The sequence below is a fragment of the Antennarius striatus genome, chromosome 5 (genome assembly GCF_040054535.1).
Source record: "Antennarius striatus isolate MH-2024 chromosome 5, ASM4005453v1, whole genome shotgun sequence".
NCBI classification, from domain to species: domain Eukaryota; kingdom Metazoa; phylum Chordata; class Actinopteri; order Lophiiformes; family Antennariidae; genus Antennarius; species Antennarius striatus.
In genome coordinates, this window is record NC_090780.1 from 2,220,560 (window position 1) to 2,240,857 (window position 20,298).

At 41.4% G+C, this 20,298-nt stretch overlaps 2 protein-coding genes across 4 annotated transcripts in view; one reads left to right on the top strand and one right to left on the bottom strand.

Annotated features, from left to right (window-relative positions):
* Window positions 1-9,142, top strand: part of cbfa2t2 (CBFA2/RUNX1 partner transcriptional co-repressor 2) — a 37,233-nt gene extending 28,091 nt beyond the window's left edge. For 2 of the 3 annotated variants that reach the window (XM_068316220.1, XM_068316223.1), the window contains exons 5-11: window positions 1,967-2,151; window positions 2,244-2,497; window positions 4,097-4,182; window positions 4,426-4,618; window positions 5,660-5,728; window positions 6,112-6,302; window positions 7,318-9,142. In XM_068316220.1, the coding sequence (XP_068172321.1) occupies window positions 1,967-2,151; window positions 2,244-2,497; window positions 4,097-4,182; window positions 4,426-4,618; window positions 5,660-5,728; window positions 6,112-6,302; window positions 7,318-7,644 (1,305 nt within the window). In that variant the 3' untranslated portion in view covers window positions 7,645-9,142. The remainder of the gene's footprint in view (window positions 1-1,966; window positions 2,152-2,243; window positions 2,498-4,096; window positions 4,183-4,425; window positions 4,619-5,659; window positions 5,729-6,111; window positions 6,303-7,317) is intronic. The other variant, XM_068316222.1, reaches the window with a different exon arrangement.
* Window positions 9,143-16,439: 7,297 nt separating this feature from the next.
* The window catches only part of necab3 (N-terminal EF-hand calcium binding protein 3), a 35,653-nt gene continuing 31,794 nt past the window's right edge, over window positions 16,440-20,298 (bottom strand). Inside the window, exons 10-13 of the mRNA XM_068315937.1 lie at window positions 20,066-20,178; window positions 19,569-19,646; window positions 18,548-18,639; window positions 16,440-17,315 (exon numbers count right to left, since the gene is read on the bottom strand). Of these exons, the coding sequence (XP_068172038.1) occupies window positions 17,287-17,315; window positions 18,548-18,639; window positions 19,569-19,646; window positions 20,066-20,178 (312 nt within the window). The 3' untranslated portion in view covers window positions 16,440-17,286. The remainder of the gene's footprint in view (window positions 17,316-18,547; window positions 18,640-19,568; window positions 19,647-20,065; window positions 20,179-20,298) is intronic.

The window sequence follows — 20,298 nt, forward strand, 5'->3', positions numbered from 1 at the left end:
TGGGGGCTGGAATATAAACACATCTTATTCCAGTTCAAAGTAACCTTAAAGATTTTATCGTGTCGACTTTGACAAGCAGCTAAATGAGTGTGTGTGACTTAAAAAAGCCCCCATGAGCCCCCTTTTTGCAACATCTTCCATCAGTTATTCACACTTATACCTATTAGTCACCTTTTGGAGCGCCTCCATCTGTCTGAAAGTACCGAGACAAAAAAAAAAAAAAACCCTCACAACTTTATTCCAACTGCTTCTTAAGCGCAATCTGTCTTCAGAAAGAAAGAAAGGGACAGAAGAGTGGAGAAGAAATAGACAGTCGGGGTTAAAATCAGGGATGGAGAAGTGGAAAAGAGAGAGAGGTGGGTGAGTGGGGGGGGGGGGAACTCGGAAGTGAGAAACATGCTTATAAAGAGTCCCCTTCTCTTTTTACGGGCCTCAGCGTGCCATATGGAGCCGCTGTCCCATTAAAAGAGCATTCGGGTTCCAAAGGCGCCGGCAATCTAGCATCCGCCCCGCTGAACCTCAGAGGCTCCTCTGCTCCACACACACACACACACACACACACACGCACACACACACACACACACACACACACACACGCACACACACACACACGCACACACACACAGCACATGTTTGCTAGCTGGGCCCCCAGGGAATGAAGGGAGGCAGAGGAGCATGGGAGGAAGGCAAAAAGAGAGAGCACAGGGGTGTTATGGGTAGTTTGTCACAAAGAGTGAGGTACTGGACCAGTACAGCCAAGACAAGGGTACCCCAGTTTGGGATCGTGGTGGCGATGCTGTCAGTAGTGGCTGGTCCAGAGGTCACATTAAAGGGTTCTAGGGTGACAGAGTCTGGTACGTGATTGGTGGAGGTCAGAGTCACAGAATTAGAACAGTATGGTTATTTAGTTTGGTTGCTCAAGAGGAGGGAGTGAGGAAGTGCTGTAATTGCAAACACACCAGAGTCTGTTCCTTATTATGGAAATGTAGGGAACAAAAGTGAGATGGAAAGATAGGATGGAGACAGTCGCAGATAGAGAGAGAAATCTGAAGCACTGATGAAGTGGAGACGACATCATTCCATCTGACTGATTTTGAGCTTGTAACCCCCCACCCCACCCCTGTAGCATTGGGGGCTTTTCTGTGACGTTACCCCGACATATGCGAGGGTTTAGAAAGCAACTTCAGCAGCAGCTCAGAAAACGGCTATTTTCATTTGAGCCATGGAAACCGCAGCCACAGCGGAGGCAGCCAGAACAACACCCAGATCCACACCGCGCCTCACAGCCAGACCTCGAGGAGTCAGTGCCTCCCCCTCAATTCCCCCTTCTTCCCAGCCCAGCCCCCCACCCCCCCTCCAGGAGGAACATCTCTGCTCGTGTAAATTCTCATTTATTCACGTCATAGTATAAGGCGCACCTAAAAGCCTTTACATGTCTCAAAAACCAGCAGTGTGCTTTATAATCCAGTTATAATCCAGTTATAATCCAGTGCGCCTTATGTATGGAAAAGTTTTAGAACATGCCATTTATTGAAGGCGCGCCTTATAATCTGGTGCACTTTTTAATCCAGTGTGCCTCATATATGAAAAATATTTGGGAATATATCATTCATTGAAGGTGTGCTTTATAATCCAGTGTGTTTTATAATCGAGTGTGCTTTATAATCCAGCTATAATCCAGTGAGCCTTCTATATGAAAAAAAAAGGGAATATGTCATTCATTGAAGGTGTGATTTATAATCCAGTGAGTTCTATAATCCAGTGATCTTTATAATCCAGTGTGTTTTATAGTGTGGTGAATACTGTAGTGTGTTACTTCATGTGGTGTGTCTCTCAGCTGTGCTCCACACTCTTTTCCCATCATCTTCTGAATGATGGATTTTTTTTATACAACAAAACAATGTTATTTTGAGTTATATTTGAACAAAAATTTTATTATTATTATTTTTATTTAAATTCTTTCCAGGCCAATCTGCCCCTCCTGCAGAGGGAGCTGCTGCACTGCGCTCGTGCAGCCAAGCAGACTCCAGCTCAGTACCTGTCCCAGCATGAGCACCTCCTGCTCAGCACCACCATGGCTTCGTCTCCGGACTCTTCTGAGCTGCTGATGGAGCCTCCTGATGCCGCCACCAAGAGACACAGCCCCAGCAGGTCGGGGGAGGAGTTTCATTTCTGTCAGCGCCATTCGTCAACGTCAGCCTTTTGTGCTCATCTTCATCCATCATCTGCTTCATCTTCTGCAGAAGTAAAGAGAACGGATTCCACGAACGCCCGCCCGTCGCCATGGAACCCGCCGCCAAACGCGTTTGCACCATCAGCCCCGCTCCTAGACACAGCCCCGCCCACCCGCTGCCCCTCAGCACCCAGCTTCACCCGACCCCTCCCCCGCTGCAGCACTACGCCCTGGACGACATCGCAGCGCCGCACATTCTGCACCGCGAGCACAGCCAGCGCATGTTGGAGATCCGCGATCTGAAGGACCGACCCAGACTCCCCGGTGGGTGATGCAGAGACGTCGCTATGGCGACGACTGAAGACTCTTTATAACACAAGTTTTTCGCGGTTATCGCACTGAAAATGAAAATATATGTGGAAAAACAATATATGTACAATATATACATATTTTCTGAGAGCGATAACGGGTGGTCTGTGTGTTTGTGCAACCACCCCCCATCCCCACCCCCACCCCCCCAGTGTATCTCACCACTTCTATGTGTGTGTAAACACTGCCATACTGTCCAGGCGCTGAGGGTTGGATCTACTCTGGTGTGTATCTACCCTCCATTTGGGACTTGTCAGCTCACAGTGGAAACAGCAGTAGCACACACATGTGCACACACACACACACACACACACACACGCACACACATGCACACACACATGCACACACCTTGATAAGTTCATGGGAGTATTGCTGTGTTTACAAGGCCTTAGTCTCTTGTCTGACAGCCTCCCGCCCGCCTGCCGCCACTTAACTCAGTCACACACACACACACACACACACACACACACACACACACACACACACACACACACACACACACACACACACACACACACACACACACACACACACACACACACACACACACACACACACACACACACATAAACACATTGGTCCACACACTCGGGGCTTTGAACTGATGACCACTGATGAAAACCAGGAGTGGAGAAGAGGTCGAGGGAGAGGCACGTGTGTGTGTGTGTGTGTGTGTGTGTGTGTGTGTGTGTGTGTGTGTGTGTGTGTGCGCGTGCATGCACATGTGTTTGTGTGCTTGAGGGGGCAATTATTCTCCTCAGCAGACCTACTGTACATGTGGCCTCATGTTGGCTGTTTGTTACTCAGTTTAAAGAGTTTGCGGTTTGTGTTTGTGTGTGTGTGTGTGTGTGTGTGTGTGTGTGCACGCTCGTGCACGCAATGTTTCGAGTTTGCGTGTGCGATACAATTGCATATTGCTTAAGTCATCCTCTTGTTGGGTAACAAGTAAATTGCAATAAGACAGGTAATTGTGAGTGTGTGTGAGTGTGTGTGTGTGTGTGTGTGTGTGTGTGTGTGTGTGTGTGTGTGTGTGTGTTCGGGCTTGTAATGGTGCACAGTGAGTGTGAGCGCGGCTGGTTGTGTTTAGCAGCGGAGCCGCTCCACTCAGCCTTCATGTCTCCCTACTGGAATGCTGCGAGCTCCAGGAGAGGAGGTGCTAAAGGAGAAATTTGGGGGAGTGTGTGTGTGTGTGTGTGTGTGTGTTTTGTGGTTGACAGCTGACTTCCAGATGTGAGCAGGCTGTGTGTGTGTGTGTGTGTGTGCTGGGAATCTGGTTCACATCACAGGCTTCTCCTTTTTCCCTTTCAGCCCACCTCTCTCACTTATTTACATTGTGATGTGTGTCCAAATATTACGTTGATCATCAGTTAATTCATCAAAAATCTGCAAGTTAACGGCTCTTTCCTCGTCTAAACTCGGTCCAGATTTGCCACAGATACACTCACACACACACACACACACGTTTCACTCGCCCACCTTTGCTTGTGGCTTCACTTTGCTTTAGAAGAATGGTAATCACGCTGGCTTGTGGTCTGTCTTGTGTTTTATAATCAGGCACTAACGGGGGATACCGCGAGGAGCCGGTGGACCACAGGCTGACAGACCGGGAGTGGGCTGATGAATGGAGGCATCTGGACCACGTAAGTCCTGCAGATGGCTCGTGATACAGAAAGAATGTAAAACATAGCTTGTTTTAACCGGGTCCTATTCTTGAAAAGCGTTTTGACCTCTGATGGCATGAGAGGAATCATTTTTCTACGGTCCATCCGGAGGTTAAATGTTAAAATGAAGCCTTCATATTGTGAATATTTTATATATACGATACTATATATACTATAATACAGATATTTATACTATTTTGTGTGTTTTCATTCATCCTCTAGGTGTTGAACTGCATCGTCGACATGGTGGAGAAGACACGGAGGTCGGTGAGCGTGCTCAGAAGATGCCAGGAGTCGGATCGCGAGGAGCTCAACTACTGGAGGCGGCGTTCGAGCGAGCAGGAGGACCCGCGCAAAGGGGGTTCAGTGTCCACCCCCTTCTCTAAGACACACAGCCCCCACTCAGCAGAGTCGGGTGGGTGTCACTGCTGTTGTTGTTGTTGATGTGAAAGTTTTTTCCCTGAACCTGGGATGAATATAAACCTGTGTAACGTTACATACTGTATAAAGGTGAGGATCGACAGAGCGTTGTATGATCAGTGGGCCTTGTTTGTGAAAAAAGGTGTAAAATAGTCCATTCATTGAAGGTGCGCCTTATAATCAGGTGCGTCTTATAGTCCAGTGCGCCTTATAGTGCAGAAAATACTGTAGTGATCAGAATTAGCTGAGGTGTCCTGTTACCTGCTCCATACACCCTCCTGTGGTCAGTGAGAGAATTGCAGGACTCAGTCATAGCCCGTCCCTGAAGGCTTCCTCTCTGCTGTGTATTGGCACTGCTCCCTCCTGCCAGCCTTTGCCGTCCCCCGCTGGTCTATCGTCGTAAGCAGGTGCCAGGACCGGCCCCGGACATATCGGCCACAGAAGGGCCATCCTGTCGTCCTGCAGGGCCCAGAGACCCAGAGCTTGGCTCGCTCACCAGAGCACCATCTGGGCCCACAGCCGGGAAGCCTTGCCTTGCCTGCACTGGGCTCGGGCTGTGGAGGACTGTCACGGGGGTGGAAATGACGGTGGGGGGTGTGTGTGTGTGTGCGTGCAGGCCCGGCTGAAGAGATGATGTAAATGAAGGAGAAAGAGAGATGGATTGTATAAGAGCGAGATGGAGCCAGGTGGCGCCGTTGGAGGAGGCGGGGTCTGGGAGCAAAGCGAATTAAGATGCATAGAGAGCGAGATTGGAGGGAACACACAGACTGTTGACACAGCTTGTTTGTCTGCATTTTCCCTCCAAGCCAAACAACATTCCTCTCTAAAGCTGTCAGATCTCAGATCAGTCCAACACTCTTGACAAACAACATTTAAAATATCTTGTGTGGCCCCAGATATGCAGACTCCTTCACGTCGACAACAAAGACGATACCGTTGCGTTCACCTGTGACCTCAGTCAACACAAAAAAATCAGCAGAAAATCGTGTCTTCACGAGGTTTGCAGGTTCTAATCCCTTCATTTGCTGTCTTGCAGACTCCCAGCGTGACTTTGCTCAGCGGCCGGGGTCGGCGTACGTCACAGATGAGATCTGGAGGAAAGCTGGTAAGAACACTGTCAGAACTTTCAGGTAATAGATTTTACAGGCAAACCTCGGTTTACAACCACAATTTGTTCCGGAATAGCGATTTGTTCGAATTCCAAATACATTTTTCCCATTGCAGTTGTCATACGTGACTGTTGGCGGCGAGAAAAAGGCGTTTATTTCGCATTCGACTTCCAAATTTTTTTCGACTTCTAAGACAAAAAAAATTCCGATTTTTTTTTTTTTTTTGGTCGAATGCCGATTTGTTTGATGTTGAAACGTTGGAAAACCAAGGTTTGCTTGTACTAGTGCAATAATCAAGATCAGAGACGAGTGTTTAGACATAAAACACCTGGGTCTGGTCTTACTGACCATTAAAACACTGGTTTCTGTTCACGCACAGAAGAGGCGGTGAACGAGGTGAAGCGTCAGGCGATGGACGAGGTTCAGAAAGCCGTTGCAGAAGCCGAACAGAAGGCTTTTGAGATGATCGCAGCCGAGAGGGCCAAGATGGAAAAAACTCTGGCTGAGGCGAAGAGGAAGGCTCAAGAAGACGCCATCATGGTCATAAATGAACAGGAGGATTCCAGCGAGGTGAGCTCCAAAAACACACATTCCGTATTTTATACAGCGGTACCTCTACTTACAAAATTAATTTGGTTCTGGAAGAAATTTCATAAGTAGAGACGCGTTTTCCATGCAAATGCCCTAATCTGTTCCAAGCCCCCCAAAATTCAGACATAAATGTTTTATAAAGCATAAAAATACATCCAAACATGTAACAAATACATGTTACGATTAGATTATTACACAATAAATGAGAGTTGTGCATAATGTAAAAAACAAAGAAAAGAGTAAAGATTAAAAATGATGGTCATTTACCTTTTAACTGCTGTCCTCATTGTTTTTGCCCTCTTTGGTTCATGCCCTCTTGCCCCACCATGAACAACAGAGTGAATTCCAGTCCTCCTTCTGAACTTCTCCAACCACCCACGCGATGCCTTAAACTCCTTAGACTTCCTTTAGTTTTAATAACGTGGTGATTGTAGATGCATTACGGCCATATTCTTTGGAGAGATCAACCAAACGCATCCCTTTTTCAGGCTTTTCTATCATCTCTTGCTTTGTTTGTACGGACAAAAAAACTCTTTTCTTCGTCTTTTCTTTTCCTCCTTTCTCCTTCATTTTTTTGGGGTCCATAGTGAATACTCTAAAAGTTAATATATTTACGTAAAACTATCAGAACACCTCATGGGTCGAGGGCCGAATGACGAGGACGCTGCATAGACACCTATCTAGATACACACAGAGGTCCCTCTTAGCCAATGGGATGCCAGGAAGATACTAGGTAATAGCCAATGGCAGAGCAGCTATGAGAATGTTGCGTTCAGGGACCTGTGGGAGCTGTGAGTATCAGCCCATACTGTATTTTCACCTTTCGTAACTCGAAATTTCTTTCGTAACTAGAGGCAATATTTTCCTGTTGAGAAATTTCGTAAGTAGAAAATTTCGTACGTAGAGACCTTGGTAGGTAGAGGCACCACTGTACTGGACGTGTAAACTGCAGCTTTATCAACTTCCTTCATTATCTTTTCTGTTTTTTCTTCAGTGCTGCTGGAACTGCGGTCGTAAAGCCAGCGAGACGTGCAGCGGCTGCAACGCCGCTCGCTACTGCGGCTCCTTCTGCCAGCATAAGGACTGGGAGAGGCATCATCTCATCTGCAGCTCAGGACTTCAGGCTCAACCTAAACCCGTTTCCACCATCGCTTCAAACAGGGCGGCGGCAGCGGCCGCTGGGTTGTCTCCCATTGGCCCGACCGGTTCCAAAGCCCCCGAGAGCGTCCCCTCAGTTTCCAGTCCTGGGGGAGAGAAAATTGTTTCCCGCTCCTCCACCCCTTCCACCCCAGCTTCCACCCCAGAAACCAATGGACACTAGTTTTGGGGTGGGGGGGAGACGCCATCGACGACAAACTGTCCTCCTTTTAATGTGGAAGATGTGAATCAGCGGAGAGGAAACTAATTTGGGGTTAAGTTAGGGTAACAGATTTTTCGTCTTACTTTCTTGGCAGATTAGAAAAGGGACAGATTACGGTCGACTGCCTGATATGTCAACTGGGATGTCGTCCCTGGCATAGAACAGAAGGACTCATCTTTTGAATTAGATGAACAGATCTCCCTAACAGATGGAAACGTGTTCTTCATCCAAAAAAAAAAAAAAAAAAAACACCCCAAAATCTTTGGAACTCTGGAGTGACGGGGTGGGGAATAAAAAAACAAAAAAAAAAACAGACTTGAGTTTGTTTCTGTCGGCGGAGAAAAAGAAAAAGACTGACTTCTCCCTCCTGGAACAGATCTTCACTTTGTTGTATAAACTTATAAAAGGGAGGAGGAGGTGATGGGAAATGTAAACCATAAATGTAATAATACCAGCCATAAAGCATCCGTCTTTTTGTCCAGTAGAAATAATCCCAAAGTGGACCACACAAGAGTCGTCTCTGCAGCTCTGCAGCACACACACAAATATTTGCCATCTTCCTCGTCTGGTCCTTTTTATTTTAGGGTGTGTGAATGTGTGTTTCCTGTCATTGGTGAATATTGTACAGCATTTTTTTTTTTTTTTGTCAAAAGCAATATCAAAAGTGACGTGTTCACGTAGACGTTTCTGCATCACCAAAGTTTTTTTCCGTTGCTTAAAGAGGGTCGAATGAGAGGTCGTTTTAATAATCCCACAGCATATTTGATTATATAATGAGATAAACTATGAACTGGTGAAAAAACCTTTTATTTCCGATCTTCAGACACTTTTCAAAAGAATAGAATTGTTATCAGTTCCATAATCCAATATATTATATTGGTTGCTTAATCCAATATATTATATTGATAAATAAACTGCAGGAAGATTGCAATCAAGATGTAATTTTAGTTTGTTTCACCAGTTTTGTACAGCAGGGATGTTTTCTCCACCATTCCAACGTCCACATCTGGAGCCCAGGGTGGTTTGTTCCACTAAGAAATGATTTCAATCTGGAGGAGAGATGTAGGAGGTCAGATTAAATCCTTTGCAGTTGATTTTTAATTGTTCATGAGGGAGACACGAGCAGCGATTCTGTCCCATGGAGAATCTCAGGAGTTAACGTTTGTACAGATCGTGTTCTTTCTTTTTTCTTTCAGTGACAGATTAAAATCAAAAGTGAAAAACTTTGATTTATAATAATCTGCTGTTACAATTTAGACATCATTCTCATTTGTAAAATGACTTTTGTAAAAAAAAACACTAAAAAAAACACAAGAGAATTCCTTTATTTTGTGAGCCACAGTTTTCTTCATCCTTTCAATGAGTTCTTTTGCGATGAGGCGTAACTTCATATTAAAAAAAACAAAACAAAAACATATGATGACCTGAAGTATGAAATAAAATAAAATGACTTTGAAAATCTTTGACTTCTTTTTTTCTAATTGATTTTTGCGTTGTGATGAAATGGTTGTGTGAAATCTGAAATGAAACGCGTGTCTGTTAATGTGTCACATCCTCATCTGTGACACTGAACTAAATCCTCTCATGGGCTGCCACGGATGGATCGCCAAAATATCTGTTCTTCATTAACAATTATCATGAACAATCTGTTATATAACCGGAGTGTATCTGTTTGTTGACTCAGTGTAATTCACATTGACTCCAGCCTTTCCGTTTTCACAGCATTTATTAGTTATATTGTAATGACAAGCCCACACTGGATAAAACAACACTGCTTTTATTGAATATTATCATCAAAGCTTTTTATGTTTGGTTTTATAAAGTGTTGCACATACAGTATTTGTTTTTGGATGATTGTGACCATAATTTATAGGGTACCACAAGAAATCATCCATATATAGAACCAAAAACAAAATACATGAATGATATTGATTCTGATGAACATAAAATCCTTTACAGTTCAATAATAGCTTACTTTTTTTTCAAATTTTTGCATCCTCTTTGTCTCCTTGTGAGGTTGTAAATAATTCAGTGAAATCTCATAAAATATGCAAAAGACACATAAGAAGTGAAAAAGTTCTGCTGGTGGCTTAATTTTTTGGAAGTGGATGTGATTATGTGATGAATAATGCAAAATACTTTTCTAACTCTGAAGTAAACATAGAGGTGGGTTCAGTTTGAGGGTCTCTACAGTAGAGTTATTTTGTGTCTTATTTGATTTTAATTAAAAAACAGAGGCGTATATCAATAAAAATGCTTCCTCACATGCAACCACCAGAGGGCAGTATAAGCCAGATTGTGATAATGGAAAATCCGATTTATGTAATTCTGAAGACAAGGGGAAAAAAATCAGTTCATCAGAATGACTTTACATATATATTTCTTGTCTAATAGATACTTAAATTTTCAAAGAGAAGGTACTCATCGTAACTGGAAGCACTTTATTGCTTCATTTTATTTTACTCTATCTTATTTTACATCAATTAATTTCATTGTATTATAGAATTTATTGCAAGATACAGCATTTTCTCTAGGTTTAATAAAGAATCATTGATTGATTGATTAATGTTGACGTTAATCCATATTGTAAACTATCCAGCAATGCTTTATATTGTATGAATTAGTTGTGTGAGCTCATCATGGAAATGGTTTTCGAGATTGAAATATCTGCAAAGCAACCATTAACAGCAGCTGTATGGATAAGTATGGAATATAATTGAAAGTCATACCAAATTAAAATGCTTATTACATTTCACATACAGGGTAAAAGTGTATGTCCCAGCATCAATGCACATTCCCCCGTTCAGTAAACTTTATTTCACACATCATGTTTGACACTGACACAACAAATTTGTACAAAGACAAATTACTAATTCTTTGTCTTTTTTTCTAAACATTACATGGATAACATTTTGCTGCTCATCTAAATGCATTAAACACACACACACACACACACACACACACACACACACACACACACACACACACACACACACACACACACACACACACACACACACACACACACACACACACACACACGTTTTAGTCTCCTGTATCCTGTAAATGCTTGCTTTGATCTTGTGTGACCTGGTGTCGAAACTCGACTGACTCATTTCTGACAATTTCACAGTCAAGCGCCGAACAACTCCAAACTCAACCACACGCATGATTTAATCAAGACAGTAAGTCATTTCCTCAGGCTTAAATCCAGACATTCCTTGTACCACAGCCTTCCAAAATGTTAAACACAGACACACACACCGTGCTTCTGCCATCACCCACTACTCTACGTTCAGATCATTTCACCAAATTTCCACCACATTGCAGTCAAAACAGGAACTGGAATGCGAACTGGAATGCGTGCAGAAGAAGATGATCGCCGCGCTGGATCCAGGGAGTCATTTTGTCACAAAGCCATAAAACCATTATAGTCTGGACGCCTCAGCGAGTGGGAAAGGAAGCATGGAAACAATAGAAACGAGGCCGCCAGAGATACAACATGACGCAACATCGTCACATTTTTGTGCCTCTGGCTTCCTGAATATGTTGCTTTTTGTTTTGTGATTATATCTCATCATGTTTTCAAAGAGGTGTACATAAAAAGCTATAAAAGCTAAAAATTTGACCTTGACCTAGTTTTTGAAGGTCAAGGTTGTGATCTAATTTTCATCCCCTTGCCTCCCTGAATATAACGCCTTTTGGTTCGTCTTTCTTATCTTATCTTCCTGAGATAAGTGCAAAAAAATGTACAAAAGTTGAAATTTGACCTTGACCTAGTTTTCTCAAGGTCAAGGTCATCATCTCATTTTTGTCCCCTTTGCAGCCGCATTTTTATTTCCTTTTGCAGGGTAATCAGAGCAGAGGGGGTGCAATTTTAAAAGCTTTCACCCAATTCAGTCCAAGTCCACAGAACAGCCACGTGCAAAACATTTTATACATGCAAATCTGTGCACAGGTGTGAAGGTACCAGTCGTGCAAGTTTTATATCCGAAATTTAGCTGGCATGAACGTCTGTGTACATAAAATCAGGGTGCGATTTGGAAAAAAGTGTTTTTACAGTGAAAAAATTACCAATCCACAGACCGTCCATTAACTTTAACTAAAAGCGATACGCCCTGCGAGCCTAAATTCCAAACAGTTTATAACATTCATAATTAACACAAACTTAAAAAAGACAAGAAATATTTCATTTTCTGCGCCGGGCACGATGTGGAAGAGGAAGATGATGAAGATGATGAAGATCTGTAAAACGTAACATTAACATCCCATAGTTTAAGATTTCAAGTCATGTCAAAATAACTCCAACATCAGACTAAGTGTGACGTCGGACCTCATGTGGTCATTTCGGGGTTACTGTTAACATCTGAACACATTGCATTCTGGGAGAAAAGTGGTTTGTAAGCCAAGATGCTGCTTTGACAAACAAAACGTGACGGAGCGTGTTCATTGATGAGCTTTGATTTGATCATTCGAAAGAAAATAAAAGTTAGCAGACTGAAGCCTAAATGAAGACATCTCAACACATTCATCAAACAAACGGTAACATTTAGCAACATGATCCCTACAATTCTATGATCTCACCGGAGGATCTGTCAATATACATCATTACCAAGAGGCAAACACAAGTTTTATCTTATTCCAGTACGAAACTTCACAAGACTGGTGAACTGCTTTTAACACTCTCCATCCTCATCAGTATTTTTCTCATTTCTACTTATAGAAGTTTCTTCTCTTTTCCTCGTCTTTTTCCTTCAACCCTCAAAAATTTACAAAATGTCTTTTGACAGAACGCCGTCATTAATATTCATATTCATCATACTGTTCTTCAAGGACAGGACTTAAATTATTGTAATTGATAAAAACAGACTTTTGCTGTTGGACCCATGAGGAAACAAGCACAATGCATCAAAAGCAGTTTCTGCATAAACCTCTTTTTGTGCCATTATCTATAAAATATTAGATTTTACAAATATTAATAGCTTTGGTGTTGAAGGCTGGCAAAACCCAAGTCAGCATGAGGACTCAGTAAGGACGAGTGAGTCAGCCTTTTAGAGACCAAACACTCTCTGAACACGATGCCTCCCACACAATCAGGTTTCCAAGGTGGAGGAAACGGCGATGCTAAGGAATGAAAACTGACGGGAGAAGCTTCTGTGTGACCTCCATCCTGTCTTCTGTGAAGATTTAAGAAGTTTTATCTGAGACTCACAAAATCTTTCAATGGCACGTCCTGTTTAATTTAATTTAATTCACCCAAAACATCCATGCTGAGGTTCACAACTTTTATTCCAACATGAATGCAGAGAGAGCAACAGAGTCAACACACACATCGACTTTACAAAACAAAGTAATCAGTGCAGAGGAAATGACAACGGGGTGAAACGACACAGAACAACAGATGCCGTTGGACATCTTCGCCCTGGCCTTTGGCTCTCTGAGGTGATGAGCTGTGTTTTTGTAATTCAGATCCAAGGACACCCGTCTGAAAGAAAATTAAGATCAGCTTGAGAGAACACAGAGATCTGCACTGAAATGTGTAGGTTTGAATGTCATCCATCAGTTTTTACCACATCCTGTTAAAAATAAAGAAATGGAAATGACTAAGAGGAAAGAATTACTTGGTAAGCGTAGGTGAATAGAGTACAGATGTGTCAGAGTCTTATATACTATCAGTATAAATAATTTAAACTAATGCAGTGAATACAGTGGAGCTCATGTTGATTCAATGTCCTGACGGAATATGTAGCCCCATGAAAATACCTCCTGAGACTCCGGGTTGTATTTTAAGAGAATAATTCATTGCGCGTTGGTTTCAGAGCCCATATTCCTCTGCCAAGAGCTGCAGGAGAATCCCTGTTTTTTTTTGTTTTTTTAAAATACTTTTTGCAAAAACCTTACAGAGACAGCACAACTTTATATCCAATGTGTCCTCAAGAAGTATGTTCAGTCAGGTAGAAAGCATTGTTCACACTGGAGGAATACTCCTCTTCGCTTACAAAGCCCTCCATGGCCAGACACCAATCTGAAGGAACTTTTAGTTCCTTACAAGTAGGACAGGGGCTAGAGCCTTTAGCTATCAAGCCCCCAAAAGAGTCTGGGTCCTGGCTGGAGTTTCTTCCTCAACGAGGGAGTTTTTCCCTGCCGCTGTCACTTATGCTCTGGAAGGTTCTGTTGGGTTTTTCTGTCTGTTAAAGCGCTTTGAAATGCCTGTTGCCATGATTAAGCGCTTTATAAATAAAACTTGATTGATTGATTGATTGATTGATTGATTGATTGATTGATTGATTGATTGATTGATTGATTGATTGAGAGCATTGGCTACACCATGAAGACTTCATATTATAAGTAAGGCAGGGTGCCGCTAAAAGATGGACACATTTTGTTAGAAATAAAGTTTTACTTTCTTGCAAGAACTTTTATAAAAAACTTAATCCATCGTGACACAAACTTTATGGTAAGATCCACACAAATTTTCAAAATTGTTTCGAATCACATACATTTTCTTTAAGTGAAATATATAAACCCAAGGTCGTACAATTATTTCAAGGTCAATTATAAATATACAATATGCATTTAACATAAATTACTTGATGGATTAGCCAAGAAAATTGTAAAAATGTAATTTTACATAAAAATATTTTCTAACCTGATCTTGTGTTTTGTTTCAACGTTAAAGTCTTTCTAGTAATGTTTGCATCTGGCAGTTTGTGTTCTCCCCCCTCCGCTGTCCAGTGTTTTACCCTCCCTGGTGTCTCTGGTACGTCTCACCTCGCCTGTCAGTGTGTTTATCAGGGCATGGCTATCAGGTCAGACACCACCCGCCTGACGCATCCTACAACGCAATCAAACACACCTGAGATCAAGCTGGCCCATTAGGTCCGTCGTCTCTCCCTCCTCCCTCGGATCATCCATTTACTCTGTGTACTTGTATTGTATTGAGGTGCACGTACTTCTGAGTATTTACCTCAGCATAACAAAATGTTGGTTAATTTTTATTGTATATTGTTGTCTGTGCAGGATGCATCAATATGCAATTATTATTTTTTTTCATATTGATCATGATAAATATAGATATTTTGATGCATTGTTGTGTTCAGCAAGACATTTTTTAAAAGAAACTATTTAATCAAATGAGCAAAATGGGATTGCAGAGTAGATCCAGTTTGACCCACCCTTCCCAGCGTCTTGGGAAAGTCCAGTTGACTTTATTCAACACAGATCCATCAGTCGCTTCAGGATTCAGCCTCTGCATCAGAAAATCACAACAGCATTAGTGATACCTGCACAATGACACCTGAAAGGATATTAAAAGACAACGCCCCCGCCCCCCCAGTCACAGCCTTGTCTCCCTGTTGCCGTGCATCAAGAGATACAGAAGAATAATGTTACACCACCAGATGACGGGGCAGCTCTCCTCCTCATGCTCCACACTTCAGAATAACAAATATCCTGTTTGGATTACTTCAAAATGATTCATTTAATTTATATATCGGTAGCATAAAGGAACTCAATAAAGAAATAATAATAATAATAATAATAATAATAATAATAATAATAATAATAATAATAAATAAATAATATATACACTGTATATATATATATATATATATACATACACACACACGTATAATAATTTATAATGAATATCACGTTGTCAAAACTCAAACATGATTTTCATTGTTTCATTGGTTCCTTCATTCAGCTCAGGATTCAGATATTAACTTATCTGATTCACCGATGGCCTCAATTATCAAACCGGCTGCTGGTCCCAGCGTTCATCCCTCTGCTGCTGACCCCTCTCCGTCTTTCTGTCTGTGCTGTGATTACAGGATCGGGATCAGCTTCCAATGGAGCAAGATGATGAAAAATTCAAATGTGTCATTTCTAGCCTCGACCACTGAGCTTCAGCTCCATCATGCTGCCAGATTGATTGTTATTTTGATTACCTTTTGCTTGTTTGCGCTGTGCTGTCATTTCTCTTTACTTAGCTGATTGGTTTTTGCCATAACATGGATTTGTCAAAGTGTGTAACCAAGCAGACTTCTGCACAACATAACTGATGGTCCCAAACCCACAAAGAACGCCAGAAAATCCATAAATTAAACTTTACCAGGCTAATCTGTCATCAAAGTTGTGGCTACTTTGAAGAATCTAAATTATATGGATGTATATATATTTATATTCCGAACTGCTTGTAATCCATGCCCCTGGTGCAATGCAGTTTGTTACTGGGACTCGTCACGTAACAAACAGGTGAATAATCTTGGCCAGCGAGGTGCATCGTTTTATTTACAGGAACCTTATATGAATTTCAAGTGCTCATCTTATTTGGATGCATTGTGGGTAATTTGCAGCTCACAAAATGATGAATAGAGAATAGAGAGAAACACCTTTCTTCTACTTTAATTGTGAGACAGGCATTTATTTATTTTTTTGCCAATTTATTGGATTATTTAGAATTCCACATCTCACTCCAATTAATTTCAGACGTCTGCAATCCACACAAAAAACACAGACACAATGTTGAATCCAGTTAAAGTAGCATCGATCAATATGTTTGTCTTGGTATTGAGTCAACGGACTGCATGTGGTGGAAATATTCGCTTCTTACGTGCCCATTGTGAATTACCACACAAGTCACTCTGATGAGAACATGGTAAATTATTTCACAACAGCAGAAAAAACACATTTTCAGCTTTGATGCGAGATAGTATGTAAACTGTAAATTCAGAGGCTTTTACAGATGAGGTATTACCAGTTTTATTACAGCTGCAGTGGACGGTGTACAATACTCAGCCACAACACAACAGAAATATAATATAGAATAAAATCTAGCATGAAAATACGCACATAATACAGGAAATTTCTATCTATAACTCCATAATTTCAAGTAGAAATTTCGTAATTACGCACATTTTTAGGAAAAAAACAAACAAAAAACATTTAGACTCCACATTGCGACCGTGTCAAGTTGGAGATTGTGTCAAAATACCCATTTTATTTAATATTAAATCAGGATAGGTGAAGCTTTTCTGATTCCAACCCTTATTGACATTGTTACATGATAGTAAGATCAGGGGAAAAAAAGCACACATAGACATGATTTAAAAGTTTTAGAAGTCATTCAGCCTCAGTCATTAGCATGCACTGTTTTTTTTTTTTCTACTATGACATTCTTCTCTCCTTCCACCTTCTTCTTTAATTTTAATCCACAGTAAACAGCATGAGCACAAAATGTTGTTTTCATTCTAGTGCGATTTGATCTAGTGTCGTATTCTTATTCCTATTCAACAAAAAATTATGTTTGCATTGCAAAAACATGGGCTGCTTCCAGTCTGTAGAGCGGCTGTATGGTGGTAGTCTCCCCTTTGACACAAGCGGTGCAGTAATGAGCCGTCGCAGACGAAGGAGCCTTGAGAGAAGCTGCTGGGCAACAACCAGATGACGCCGTTGTCTCTGTCCCCCCCCCCCCCCCCCCCGTTGCTTTCAAACACATGGATACTGTTTTGATTTTCTCCATGCATGTGTATTATATGTGTGTGTGAGTGGGTGGATGGGTGTGTCTGCGTGACAATAGATGTGAAATTGTGGATTCATTTGTTAGTTCTTAGTCATAATCCACCAGGAAGCTGAGGAAACACAGAGAGAGAGAGAGTAACTGTGATCACATTCAACTGTATAACTCAATAATCATTCTCAAATGTGTCAAGAATTATTTATCCCACATGACATTTTAATATTTTTTTACTTTATTATTTTTTTTAATTGTGTTTTTCTGTCTGACAAATATTAATCATAAGCTGTGAAACTCTTTATGCCATTTGAGAATGACAGCAATTAAAACACAGAATTTGTCATTTTAGAGGTGATTAATAAACAAGGTTTGACAGAAGATGTGCATGTTGGTGCAAAGATACGGAAAAAATAAATATATGGAGGCGGTACCACAAACAGTAGTAGCTGCCTCTAGGAGAAGCACAATCCTTTGATTATTCTCTATTATTACTTATTGAGTCGACTCCATCCTGTATTTGTGACACGTCCCTCAGCAGATATCCTCCCTCCTCCCTCCAATCAGTGCATTCTGGCCTCACCCATCTCAGCCCAAGTCATTTGGCAGCAAAAAAATACTAACGATGTTGCTTGTTGAGAGCGACAGGCCGTGTCTCGATGTAAACACATAAGATGTCCCAGAAGAAGCCGATTAAGAGCTCCTCATACATAAAATATTCACCCGAGCCACATAAAATTGCTGTGGGGCATCACTAAGAGTCTCCTCTGGCAGAAAAAGAACATTCACATGTCATGGTTCACTTGTGTGTGAATGTGTGTATGTGTGTGTGTGTGTGTGTGTGTGTGTGTGTGTGTGTGTGTGTGTGTGCTTAGGTTTTCCATTTTATTCTCTCTCAAATCAGACGTGGACGATATTCATTTGAGTGTGGAATAAAAACAAACCAGCTCTCTTTTCATCAGACAGGCAGTATTAAGAGACAAAATCCCCACTTTGGACTTATTTTTTCCACAAACATTTGATATTTGAACAGCAAATACATCATTTGAAAATATTTCTACTTTAATCTCAATGAGCAAATTTACAAACCGAGCTGTTTCTAAGAAGCCCAGAAATTCTGGATAAACCACAGATGTCCACATGTAGGGGAGCATTCCACTGAAGATCTAGCGCAGTCAGGAAGACTAGTCAGGAGAATGACATTCGATCATCTTCTCTTCAAGAATAAAGATTTAATCTAATATAACACTGTTGAGCAGCACCGGCTTCCTGCTATACGTCATTCATGATATTTGATGTTTATTAATAAGATAAACACATCCAGTAATTTACAAGCGCACGCATACAAACCTGGGATCAACATCGTAGAAACGACTTCAGCGTCCTCCAACATGTCGATGACACAGCGCTGGAAATCTTTACTGCTGTCGGACTGCAGGTAGCTGAAGGACAGATGATAAAGAAAGCAGAGCAGAGTTCTAAAGAGAGCTGAAAAAGAGCTGGTGATAAAATTAATTCAAACAGAAAGCTTGTCACCGGAGATTTTGAAGAGTTCCTGAGATATTATCGACAGTCAAAACTGGATGTAAGTCACATGGTAAATATTTTGTTTTACTCATGAAACTTGTAAATACACAATGTTTTCTTGGTTTCTCATGTGTCATTGAATTATTCTTATATTTGAAAATTACTCATAAAATACAGTAAAATCATTTGGAATCATTTTGAATGGAATGATTTGAACAAAGCGAAATTCAGTCAAGGGGAAAAAAACGATGATGAGAAGTGAGATGAAAGCCATCGGTGTTGAGATTTTCATCTGGAGGTCAGCAGGATGCAGCAAACACAAGGCAGCACTTGTGTTGATCTGAGTCATGGTGGACGATGGGTGGCGTGATGCTTGGATATAAAAGAATTAATAGGAATCCTCAAACCACCACCAGCTAAAACGAGCCTAACAACTTCTTTAGAGTAAATTCTTTTTTGGAGTTTATGATCAGACCAATTAGACAAACAACTGGATCAATAGTCTTACATTAAGTTTATTAGGGTCTAACAAACTGAAATTACCTTAATATTATTTAACCAACACAGCATGAATTTGATATTTTTGCAAATATATTTTTTATAATAACACTTTAATATATGTGTGGATACGTGTGTGACCATTTGATCCCATTTGTGATGTGTGTTTGGACCATCTGATTGATTGTCTTCACTGGTAAAGACCATTTCCATCCAAAAGTTAAGATGTGCCAAACAGTCACGGCGACATCTGATAAACACACACACACACACACACACACACACACACACACACACACACACACACACACACACACACACACACACACACACAAACACAACTGACCTCATCCAGGAGATGCGGTCTTGCCAGAACTCATACATTATGTAGCAAGACTTTCCCGGGAGCTTCTGAATGGACACACTGACAGCAGGACAGAGGAAAGAAAAGTAGAGAGAGGATCCGAAATGAAAGAGAATCTGTACCCACTATGGATAAATCACATTAAAAAGTTTGAATCTTCTGAAAGGCTTCAGATAGAACTCAGCAGGGAGCAAAATGTTCTCTCAAATCGGCCGACGTATAAAAAGAAAATGAGCTGTTTGTTCCAAAATGATGGAGTTGCTTTGTGAACATTTTTCATCATTACATAAACTATTTTTTTTAATTCAATTAGCTCAGGCTCACATAAAACATGCTATAATATCCCAGAATAATTCATTGTGAGTAGATGTGTTTCAGTAACAATGGTCTTCCATCCTTTCAACCCCCCCTGAGTCATCGGTGATCATTAACGCTCACAAAGCCTCCTTTCTTCGCCTGAAAACAAGAAAAACACTTACTGCAGATTGTCCGACTGGGCAGACGTGGCGTCGATGTAACCCTTCAGAACTTCCTGGAAGTTGTCCAGATTTTCATTAGTGACTGACATCTGCCTCTGAACCAGCAGGATGTTCTGTAAGAAGAGAGGGGGCGACACTAAACAACAGGTAGACAAATGATGGACACCTGCAAATTCAATGATTTCTCCCGTGTTACTGCAGAATACCAACACTAATGTCGCACCATAACAACA